The 12,531-nt window shown below is 37.5% G+C and overlaps 1 protein-coding gene across 9 annotated transcripts in view; it reads left to right on the top strand.

Annotated features, from left to right (window-relative positions):
• The window catches only part of PPHLN1 (periphilin 1), a 150,131-nt gene that overhangs the window by 1,204 nt on the left and 136,396 nt on the right, over window positions 1-12,531 (top strand). For 6 of the 9 annotated variants that reach the window (XM_029954891.1, XM_029954894.1, XM_029954893.1 and 3 more), the window contains one exon: window positions 7,531-7,622. In XM_029954891.1, coding sequence (XP_029810751.1) covers window positions 7,551-7,622 — 72 coding nt within the window. In that variant the 5' untranslated portion in view covers window positions 7,531-7,550. Of the gene's footprint in view, window positions 1-4,646; window positions 4,690-7,530; window positions 7,623-12,531 lie in introns of those variants that run through there. The other 3 variants (XM_029954888.1, XM_029954889.1, XM_029954892.1) reach the window with 2 other exon arrangements.

Raw genomic sequence — 12,531 nt, 5'->3', positions numbered from 1 at the left:
CCTTTCAGTTGAGCCCTTTCTCTAACACCTGAATTTAATGTTAAGTAATGGGTCTTGCCATATTGAGCTGATTTCACTTCGTCAGAATATTTTTCCAGCCCCCCAGGGTTTTTGTGGAAGTTCTTTCTCTTTCTGAGGTATGTGACTTCTCTGATGTTCCTTCTACCTCTTTGTGGATAATTCCTACACCTGCTAAAGTTTTCAGTTTTCCTGTGACTTTCTCTGAGTGGTATTTTGTAAACCACCTCCCCAAGAGAGTTAAGTACCCGTGCCATGTGCAAAGTGCCCTCTACTTTCCTCCTCATAGCCCTGCCACATGTATCCTATTTAATCACTTCTCTCTTTGCCTTCTCTACTGCCTAGGCTGTGGGGGAGGGACTGTTGTTTATTTTTGTAACTCCAATGCCTAACAGGCAGTCAGGTATTTTTTTAATGTTTATTTTTGAGAGAGAGAGAGAGCGCGAGCGCACACACACGAGCAGGAGAGGGACAGAGAGAGACACACACAGAATCTGAAGCAGACTTCAGGTTCTGAGCTGTCAGCACAGAGCCCAACTTGGGACTCGAACTCCTGAACTATGAGATCATGACCTGAGCTGAAGCCAGACGCTTAACCGGCTGAACCACCCAAGTGCCTCCAGGTATTTCTTTGATTGAACCTGCTGCAGGTACAGTCTCAGAAGTCATGCTGTTAACATGTCCTCTAACTTTAAAATGGAAGAATCTTTGGAAAGGGCTCTGCTGCTGTTTAGCTTCTGCTGATAGTGGCTGTTCAAACATGATTCCAATGTTTCCAGAGCATGTATTTTTTTTCAATAATAGTTGCAAATACAGTTTTTAAAAGTAATCTCTCCCAGTTAAGTGTTGTCAGTGGAATAAAGTGTGTTTTTTTTTTTTAACTTTTTACAAAATGTTTGTTTATTTTTGAGAGAGAGAAACAGAGCATGAATGGGGGAGGGCAGAGACAGAGGGAGACGCAGTCTGAAGAAGGCTCTCAGCTCCAAGCTGTCTGCCCAGAGCCAGACCTGGGGCTTGAACCCATGAACTGTGAGATCATGACCTGAGCTGAAGTTGGACACCTAACTGACTGAGCCACCCAGGCGCCCCTGGGATAAAGTTTTATTTAAAAAAAACAAAACAAAAAAAACCCCTCAAAAACACCTGGGCCAGACACAAGTCACCAGTGGCCTACCAGTCACCAGCTTGGAATTTGTTTTAGTGTTGTAGGCTTAGAAATGGGCTTTTAAGCTGAGTCTTCATGCATGGTTTGAAGTTGAATGAGAGAATGGAAAGACGTATTTTGGGAAATATGTCAAACAGCTCCAGGGTGGTGTGTGTTATTTTGTTGCACAGCGAGGAAGCTGGCATGAATGATCTTTTTGGAGAGAACTGGAGTTTAGGTGAGATGATAGAAGGATCATATGGAGAGCAGAGGAGTTTGGATTTGTTCCAGTTAATTGATGTGAAGCAAATTGGATCCTTGATCAGGAAAACTTCTCGTATGGATGATGTATCAGCAAAGTTAACTGAGTATCCCTTTTTAAAGGTGAAATGGAGGGTGAAAGACTGGAAGGAAGCTGATCAGTTAAGACTGAAGTAAGATTTATATTTATAAGCATACGTAAGCAAACATCTGGTATTTTTGTCTACTTTTATAATTTCGGTTACTTGATCACTTAACACTGGACAATCAAGAATTTCCTAAGTGTTTAATACATTACGGTAGGGCTTATATAAGAGGCATCCTGAAAGCACTGAAAAGTCAAGTAAAATGTGAAACTAGTAGAAAACGCAGCACTTTAAGTCATGTGGTTATTCTGAAGCAGTGAGTTCAGGTTAATTAATGTTAAGAGCTAATTTGTGACTAATTTTTCTAGGCATCTTGGCGTTAGTTCATTTTGTTGGGTCTATTTGTATTAGAAAATATTGTAGGTTTGTTTTTACAAAGAAAATTATGATTGTTTGTACTATGGATAGTGTCAAAAAATACTGCCCTAGTCTTCTAGCCTTTGTTTTTTTCTTTAGCCTTTCTCCTTTAATCTCTTTTGTATACTGCCAGGCCAGTCTTCTGGAATGACATTTTTCTCCTACCTTATTTCTAAGTTTACAAGCCTACAGTGAATTTCTCTAGTTTTCTGCTTTGTTTTAGCATTTAATACTTCTTGAATTTGTTCTGTCTTTGCTTATTACCTTTGTGAAGCAATACAATATGATGAAAGGGACTTGGGATTTAAATTTATGCATACTTGACTGATTCCAGGCTTTGTCTCTGTGAGTTGAGCTTTTCAGAGCCTCTGCTTTATGTGAGATAGGAGAGATAATATGTACTAAAGTGAAGGAAATGAAAGTCTGTTATTCCCTGCAGGCCTCCCCCTCTCCCCTTCCTTTACAATGAAAATCTTGGTTCTGGTCAGTTCCCTCTTTCTCAGGCACATGTTCCATTATTCCTTTACTTTTTTATGGATTCTCCCATCATTCATCCACATTTGAGCAACCTCTTAAGACTCAGTTTTCTCGGCTTTCTTTTCTTTTTTTTTAAAAATTTTTCCTTGTTTGTTTTGAAAGAAAGAAAGAAAGAAAAAGAAAGAGGTGGAGAGAATTCCAGGCCAGGCTCCACGCTGTCAACTGCAGAGCCCAATGTGGGCTTGCTCCACTCACTAACCATGAGATCATGACCTGAGCCAAGATCAAGGGTCTGATGCTTAACTGACTGAGTCACCCAGGCATCCCTCTTGGCTTCAACTAACTTTCCTACACTTCTCTCTCCCTAACCACTGACCAGTGATTAAATTTAGTAGATATTTTGCTCTGTTTTGATCATTTTAATTGGCATCAGTGTTAGTACCCTCCCCCCCGATTTTCATTATGTTCTAAAATACATTTTTAATTTAGTTCTGGAATTAAAAATTAAATTTTTTTTATTTTTGAGAGACAGAATGCAAGCAGGGGAGGGTGAGAGAGAGAGAGAGAGAGAGAGAGAGAGAGAGAGAGAGGGAATCTGAAGTAGGCTCCAGGCTCTGAGCTAGCGGTCAGCACAGAGCCTGACTCGGGGCTCGAACCCACGAACCGTGAGATCATGACCTCAGCTGAAGCTGGATGCTTAACCGACTGAGCCACCCAGGTGTCCCTAGTTCTGGGATTTTAAACATTTTTCTTTTCTTTTTACTTTTTTAATGCTTATTTATTTTTGAGAGAGTGAGACAGAGTGAGCAGGGGAGGGGTAGAGAGAGGGAGACACAGAATCTGAAGCAGGCTCCAGGCACTGAGCTGTCAGCACAGAGCCTGACGTGAGGCTAGAATCCATGAACTGTGAGATGACCTGAGCTGACACTTAACTGACTGAGTCACCCAGGTGGCAGCCCAGATTTTGATTATATTTTTAATTTTGCCTTGTACTCACTGCTTTGTTTCTAGTTGCTAGGTTTTCATCAAAGTTATATACTTCTGACTTTCTTTGCTACCTTTTTTAAGCTTCTGTAAATTGTAGATTAACTAAAGCAGAAATATTTTGAAGTAATAATAATAAAATTCTGTTATTTGCCTTGCAGACTGCCAGGCAGAAAAAAGCAACTAGATCGGGAGTAACCTATAAATTTAAGCCTATAAATATAGCTTTATCTTTGCACGTGGCTAGTAAGCACAAAATTTCTGTGTAGCAATTAAGTGGGCCTAATCTTAGTAGCAGAGCCAATCCTATCCTTTGAGTTTCTTGTAAAGTGGTAGATAGAGCTGTAGGCTTGAGTAGACTTAGTTTACCTGCTTTTTCTTTCTTTTTTTTTTTTTTTAGATAAGACTAGTTCATAGATTTGCAATTTTCATCATGATTTGCACATCGCTTAAATTGTTACTGTCTTCATTTTACCTAAACCTGCTTTATTTCTTTTGGGGGAAAGTCTTAAAAAGTTCTCCATCATGGGAGATAACAGGCTTCAAGTTCTGGAATGAAGTCACAGGCATAAAAAAGCACAGCACAGAGAATATAGTCAATGATATTATCATAATAGTGATGTATGGTGACAGATGGTGGCTACATTTGTGAGCGTAGCATACCATATAATTACCATTTTGTACACCTGAAACTAATGTTGGGTGTCAACTGTCCTCAAAAAAATCTAAAAAAAAGTTTTTCATCAAATTTTATCTAGATTTAGTAGTTTTTGATGAGTTAATGATTCTTTCCTTGATTTTGGGATGACTTTTGAACATGGGACTATTTATTGCCAATATAACACTATAGGAATTTCCAGACTAAGGATGCTAGATTTTTTTAAGTAGGTGATATATTTTAAAGCTAGCGTTCTTAATATTCTAGATAAAAATTACCTTAAACACGTTATACAGTTCTTTTAGAGAAAAGGATAAGAGAGAGGTCCTGCCCAGCTCTCAACTGGCAAAATTAGGAGGAGAATTCTTTTAATAAAATGTGGTTGTTCTTATGAAACTTGGGTGGCCTCTGGTGGTCAAAATAATCTCTTCTATTTTTAAAGATGTGTTTGAAGGGAGTTCGGCTTACTAATGGTCATCATTTTTTATTTTTTAGGGTTTTATTTATACAAATAATGAAAGGTTTTTCTTCATTATTTTTCTTTTGGTTGATTTATACAGACACAAATTCTTATGTCTGTATTTTCCTCCCCCTCCTACAGGAGATTGTTGAAAACTTTATATTTGATTCCTGAAAGGACTCAAGTAAGTAGTATAGTAGTTATTCTTACATTTTTTGTGGGAAACCAGTAATGTTAATATTGTAGTGTTAATCTATATAGCATAGATCTAGTATACTATAGTAGTATAGTATAGTATCTAAGTTAAGACTCTATATAGTGTTTCCCTAGAACTCTTGTAGTTTATTTTGTTTCATTAATTACAAAATTTAACTTTTACTTGTTTTCCTTAAGTTTATTAATTTATATTCATAGTTTTTGCCGTCACTTTACACATTATGCTTATTTTTTTAAATCCATTTTTTAAAAGTTTTAGTTCTGTAAGTAATTTGTACACCCCACAAGGGGCTTGAACTCAAAATCTTGAGATCTACAGTCATATGTGCCTCTGACTGAGATGCTTATTGAATGATTTCCAAGATCTTTAAGTATAGTTACTTATTTTTGTTATGGACTATAGGATGTATAAAACATGCATTGGAAATATTCGTCTTCCTATACTTACCCACCCAGTTCTCCCCAGTGGCAGGCACTGTTCCTTCTCTTGCTTATACTTCCAGAAGTATTCTGTGCACATGCATATATATTTATACCCTTTTTATTTTCCCAGAGTGGCAGCATATTCAACATATTACTCTACTCTTTGTTCTTTGTTTTTCTTACCAGTGTATCTTGGCATTCTTTCTGTATTATATAGGGGGTGACTTTTTTTCGAAATGGCTTGCATAATGATTGTTTATATGAGTGTACAACATTCTTTTTAATCTGTACCCTCCTGACCAACATTTAAGGTTGCTTTCAATCTTTGCTGTGCACCTGTTCACATATACACAGAAGATTAATTGCCAGGTCAAAGCACATGTGCATTTAATATTTATTAGATATTGCCATTTTTTTCCCTAGTCTGTACCAAGTTCTACTTGTTTCATTAATATATGAGAGTGTTGCTTATCTTTAGTCAAAGGAAATTTGATTTTTGCAGAGCTTTGGATAAAAATTAGTATTCCATTATAGTTTTAGTTTTCATTTTTCTTATTTTGAAGAAAGTTAAACATCTTTTCAAAAGATTGAGTCACTGTATTTACTCTTTTGTGGACTGACTTCATATCGTTTGTCCATTTTTGTTTTGTGTTCATTTTTTTCTGTGATTTGGTTTCAGTTCGTTGCTGTTATTTCTCTGTACTATCTTTGAAGTAGGATAAAATGATGGATTCAGTAAAAGTGGGATAGGTGGAGTAATTTTGACAATTTCTTTTTTGTTTCAACTTCCAAGCTTCCATCAAGTCTTGTACCTAAAAGATTGGTTACTTTGAAATAACATTCTTAATCATGTCTGATTATGGACCTAGAATTCAGGTTGCTTAATGTTAAGAGTTAATTTGTGACTAAGATTTTTCTAGGCATCTTGGTGTTCATTTTGTTGGGTCTATTTGTATTAAAAAATATTATAGGTTTGTTTTTACAGAGAAAATTAAGATTGTTTGTACTATGGAGAGTGTTAAAAAATACTGCCCTAATCTTCTAGCCTTTGTTTTTTTCTTAGCCTAAACCATTAGAATTCTATACTGCCAGATGGAGATGTCATCTCTTTTTTCCTCTTTCGTGTTGCTACGTCATAAAGAGCCACCAAAAATCTTTTGACATGTAACTCTGAGAAATTTTTCTTCTTTACAGATCTGTGGACTAGTGTCTGGACTTGTTACTCTCTTTTCTGTGTACTAAAAGGACCTCAGTTAGTATCTGTCCCATTCTCACTTCTTGCTCACGATCATCCTTCTACATATCAGATGGTTCGTAGTTCTTGGGTCAGAAACTGCTTCGTTTTCTCCTGGCTCTGCCCTGTTAATCATTTCTCATCTACTCTGGTGGTTATTGAGCTGCTGCCTGTGGGCTGCCTGCCTATTTTTGTAAGTAAAAATTTTTTTGGGACATGACCACACTGCTACATTTATATGTATTGCCTATGGCTACTTTCATATTATAACAGTAGAATTGAGTAGTTATGACAGAGACCTGTGACCTGCAAGACTGAAAATCTCATTCTGGTCCTTTACAAAAAAGTTTGCCAACCACTGATCTATTGTATTGCTATTTCATAGAAATGACCTTCAGGCTATTTCCTGCACTCTTTTCTCATTTTCTCTCTGTATTAGCCCTCCACCCAGAACATGTCAGCTCTCAAAGTAGCAAGCCTCTGCATCCCAGACATGAAACAATGTTGACAAAATTTTTAGTTTCAAATTGTGTGAGAGTGCCTTCTCATTAAAATAAATCTATAGCCTTAAAAGTAAAATTGAGAGTGTTCTATTTTGGGGTTTGTTGAGTGTGTTTTTATAGGATTAAACATTTAACAGTGTTAAACACTTTTTTTTTTTTTTTTTTTTTTGGTTAAAACCATTTCATTGAACATATAGAGAAGAGATAAGCTCCAAGAATGTAGAAAAAAAAAAAAACCTTAGTGTTACAGAAACCATCCACCAAGAAATAGTAGACTGCTTGCTGATCAGCATTTTATTCATGAAAATGAATCTTTTCTAATTTTTGCTATGAGAATGAAGAAATATTTGGGTTTTTTGTTTTTTTTTTTTTACTACAGTTGATGGGAACAAGCTCTTTGAAGCTTTAAATAGCCTTCAAAATGGAAGGTGGAGCTTTCTATTATAAATTTTTAAAAAGAACTTTTCAAAACTATTTGGAGGAAAAATTGCCTTAATCATTCTTTTTTCCTTTTGGTCATTTACATTGTTTTCATTAAGTATTTCTGGGAAATATTTGTGTTAGAAAGTAACTACTTGTTTTTTTTAATCTTCTCTACTACTTCCTAAAAACATAAAAACTGTAATTCCTTGGTTCCCTTTTTTTTTAGTGGCTTACAGAAGAGATGAAATGTGGTCCGAGGGACGTTATGACTATGAAAGACTTCCAAGAGAACGAGTACCTCCTCGAAGTCACCCCAGTGTAAGTCGCTGCTGGTGTAGAATAGTTCACAACCTAGTATCGAAGTTCATGAACATGGTACACCAAAGCTAGCCTCCTAACAAAACTTTTAAGTGCCAAAAATTTACCAGTTTAGGTTGAAATATAGACAGATTAAGTTTATCGTTTAAAAGTTAAACATTTAAAATAAAAGGCAATATTTTATTTATGTAAATCTATATTTTATATTGTTTAAACTTCTAATATGGGAAGTTTTTATATTGAATTGAATTTGTGAGGAAAATTGAGGTTTTATAAAGGTAAACCATCAGTTAATGGAGTATTTGAGCACCTGCTCCTACTATTGGCTGTCACCTATTTTTCTGTATTCCTAAAAATGTTTGCATACTGGATATATGTGAAATTAAAAAAAGTAGGAGCAGCTCAGGGCAGGCAGGCAGCTTCTGGTGTACTGTCCTACTGCTTGTCTCTTTGTTGCTTTGGGAATTGTTAACGGGGCCTTTTCTCAAGGAGCTTGCTATTTTGCTTAATATTGCATTCCCAGCACCATCTAGTACCTGGCACATAGTAGGAGCTCAGTGTTTATTGAATGAATATATGTACTCTTTTCCCAAAATCCTCTGCAGAGACGCAAGGGAGGGTTTGGAGAAGGCCAAGAAGCTGTCAGTCTTACACTTTTGAACAGGCCTATTCTAAGCACCAAGGGATTCAGGTTGTGGTGATGATATGTAGATATATTATGGACTCATTATACATCTTCATAGGGCACAAATATTTTATGTGTTTTTTCACTTCTGTATTCTAAGTAAATGCTACAACCCATTTAGATTTGTAATGCCACATTGTCATTTGGCCTTAATTACAACTTAGGTGGGGGTTAATCTAAAATGATGAATGATGGGCTTTTTGGCTTTTGGCTCAGAGGAGGCGAAGGTGCACCTGTCCTCTGTAGTCCTGAATCTGGGTTCATCCTGCACCAGCTGCCTCCTCCATGCCACCAAAGTTTGAGATCCCAGCCCCGAAGTGATCAAAGTGTATACCTGAGGTGCACCAGTGGGAACGTTGGTGCCACGTCTGCCACAGTCCCCTGTGCCTGTCTCCAGTTAAGGTTGGTGATAACGTTGACAAGGTAACAGGTGATTGGAAGGGTCTGAGGATTACAGTGAAACTGACTATTCAGAACAGAAAGGCCCAGATTGAATTGGTATCTTCTGCCCCTGCCCTGTTTAGCAAAGCTGTCAAGAAACCACCAAGAGACAGAAAAAAAACCAGAAAAACATTATCACAGTGGAAATACCACTTTTGATGAGATTGTGGACATTGCACCACAGATGCAATACCCATCGTTAGCCACGAAGTCTCGGACCATTAAAGAGATCCTGGGAGTTGCCCAGTCTATCGGCTGCAGTGCTGATGGCTGGCATACTCATGACATCATAGATGATATCAGTAGTGGTTTAGTAGAATGCCAGCTAGTTAAGAACTACAAAGAAAAATATTACAATAAAGAATCATTTGAGAACCAAAAAAAGACAAAAGATTGACAAAATGAAGAGGCCTGCCATATTTCAGAATGGGTTGACTTATTATTACCATATGTCATTTCTTTCCAAGTTTTTATATTTTTTATATTTATTTTTGAGAAAGAGCGCTTGAATGTGAGTGGGGGAGGGACTGAGAGAGGAGGATAGAGGATCCAAAACAGGCCCTGTGCTGAGCCTGATGCAATGCTCGAACTCAGGAACCATGAGATCATGACCTGAGTTGAAGTTGGACACTCAACTGACTGAGCCAGCTGATACCTCTCCAGGTTTATTTATAGTCTGTTTCTAATTAAAATTTCAATTAAATTCTTTTCAACATGATAAAATTACAGTTTACCTAGAAAAACAAAGGATAAAGAGAAATATAATGTGGGACTAATGCAGGGATGGGAAAAGAGATGATTTTAGAAAAAAAAATTCTTAGGATCCCTACCTTCCCAAGGATATATCCCATTAGGAGTTTATATTTCAAGAATACTTAAATTAATTTTCTGTGTGATTTTGCCACCAACTAGATAAATGGATGGATTTGTTTTAGTTTTTTTTCAATTTTGGCGTTTTTTTCCCCCTTAATGTAACACAGGACTCCAAATGATAAAATCAGGTACATTTAGAGAGGGGATGACTTTTTTTTTCTTAAGTTTATTTTGAGAAGAGAGAGCATATGCATGAATGGGGGAGGGACAGAGAGAGAAAGAGAGAATCCCAAGCAGGCTCTGCACTAACAGTGAGGGGCTTGAACTCACGAACTATGAGATCATGACCTGAGCTGAAATTGGGAGTCAGTGCTTAATCACCTGAGCCACCTGGGAGCTCCTAGAGAGGGGATGACTTTTAAATGGTGTCTTACTATAATTACATTTAACTAGTTCCTGCTAGTTTTATATGTAAACTTCTTCAAACCAATGCTGTGTTGAATGGTACAACATTTATAGAACTCAGTAGAATGTTTTGGAAGACATAAAATATAGGCAGGGGTTTATATACAGAATCTCTGAAGGCAAAGGAAAGAAAAAAGCAAAAATGAACTTTTGGGACCTCATCAAGATACAAAAGTTCTGCAAAGCAAAGGAAACAATAAGACTAAAAGGCAACTGATGGAATGGGAGAAGATATTTGCAAATGACATCAGATAAGGCGCTAGTATCAAAAATCTGTAAAGAACTTACCAAACTCAACACCTCAAAAACATAATCCAGTGAAGAAATGGGCTGGAGGCATGAATAGCTACTTTTCCAAAGAAGACTCCAGATGGGAAACAGACACATGAAAAGATTCTCAACATTACTCATCATCAGGGAAATACACACAATGAGATACTACCTCACACCAGTCAGTGTGGCTAAAATTACAATTCTGGCAACAATGGATGTTGACAAGGATGTGGAGAAACAGGAACCCTCTTGTACTGTTGGTGGGAATGCAAACTGGTGCAGCTGCTCTGGAAAACTGTGGAGGTTCCTCAAAAAATTAAAAATAGAATTACTCTATGACCCAGCAATTGCACTACTAGTAATTTATCCAAAGGCTAGAGGAGTGCTGATTCAAAGGGTCACTGGCACCCCAATGTTTATAGCAGTGCTATCAACAATAGTCAAATTATGGAAAGAGCACAAATGACCATCAACTGATGAATGGATAAAGAAGATGTGGTGTACATATATACAATGGAATATTACTCTGGTGATGGAAGGGAATGAAATCTTCCTATTTGCCACAATGTGGATGGAACTGGAGGCTATTGTGCTAAGCAAAATAAGTCAGAAAGACATATCACATGATTTCACTCTTGTGGAATTTAAGAAAATTAACATATCTTAAGGGAACTGAAGGAAATATAAGATAAAAACAGTGGGAGGCAAACCATAAGATAATCTTAAATACAAAGAACAAACTGAGGGTTGATGGGGGTGGGGAAAATGGCTAATGGGCATTCAATAGAGGGCACTTATTGGGATTAGCATTGGGTGTTATATGTATGTAAATGATGAATCACTGGGTTCTATGCCTGAAGCCAAGACTACACTGTTTACTAACTTAAGACAAAAATATGTAATTTCAAACAATAGTGGGAAATATTTGTGATCAAATCACGGGAAAAGTTGTGATATAAAACCTTTATTACACCATTCTGCATTATATATATATATATATATATATGCATGCTGTGTTCCGTCATAGAACACGCTGCAGAGGAGGTTGGTTTAAAGACTGGAGGCAGGGGCACCTGGGTGGCTTAGTTGGTTAAGTGTCCGGCTTTGGCTCAGGTCATGATCTCATGGTTTGTGGATTCGAGTCCTGCATCGGGCTCTGTGCTGACAGCTAGCTCAGAGCCTGGAGGCTGCTTCTGATTCTGTGTCGCCTTCTCTCTCTGACCCTCTCCTGCTCGTGCTCTCTGTCTCTCAAAAATAAATAAAAAACATTAAAAAATTTTTTTTAATAAATAAAGACTGGAGACAGAGGGACTTGCCAGGAGGCTGTAGGCTATTGCTAGGCAGGAGGATTCCTTTAAAGCAGTCCTGGTTTAAATCAAGCTGGAGAGGAGTGAGTTTTAAGATGGGAATGAATACTTCATTATCAGTGTCCTAAGACATAAGAAGGGCCCTTTGGATCTTTAGTTAGGTCACTGAGTGAGAATGGGTTTGAGAAAGTTCATACCTAATAGCCTTTGTTTTCTCCTAGGATAAGGCAGAGGGAGACTTGAGGCCAGCACTGAATTTGGAACAGCCATTGTTGATATCTCTTCACCAGAGGTGTTTAAAAAGACTGTTGATGAGGGAGCAGTGAGCTTATGCATCATAAATTATAGGGGCACCATTCTGCAGGAATGTGTACTTTATTACTTCAGTAGCCCAGTTGAGGAGTGGAGAAAGCAAGTTGTATTGATTGAAGATTGCACAATGAGTGATAGACTCAGAAAGATAAGAATGTTGACGGTCCTGACTCAGAATTATTGAGGTAATAAATACCTTTGTGTTATGTGTGGATTCAGAAAGGAGCTCTTATAAGAGGGACAGTAGATTGAAAGAGGTGAGGGGTTGAGGGACAGGAAAGTCTCAGTGAGGTTGAAGACCAGAGAGTAACAGAAAGATAGGCAATTGGTATTTTAGAGTGTGGAGTTTCCAAGAGAGTACAGTTCTGGATAATTAAAGTTCACTGGTTGGTGGTAGGAATAGAGGGTGGGTAAAGGTTATTGGAGTTGAGATCAGAAAACCTTGGAGGCTAGGTTTTTGGATCAGTGATTTAGATTAGAGGCTCTCAATCTTTGCCATACTTTGAATACTAATGTCTGGGCCCCACCCAGATAATTAAGTCCTAATCTTTGCAGGTAGGATCTGAACATCAGTGTTTTAAAATTCTTCAGGTGACTTTTATACAGGGTTAAG

This window comes from Suricata suricatta, chromosome 10, assembly GCF_006229205.1.
Source record: "Suricata suricatta isolate VVHF042 chromosome 10, meerkat_22Aug2017_6uvM2_HiC, whole genome shotgun sequence".
NCBI lineage: Eukaryota > Metazoa > Chordata > Mammalia > Carnivora > Herpestidae > Suricata > Suricata suricatta.
This window is presented reverse-complemented; position numbering and strand designations above follow the sequence as displayed.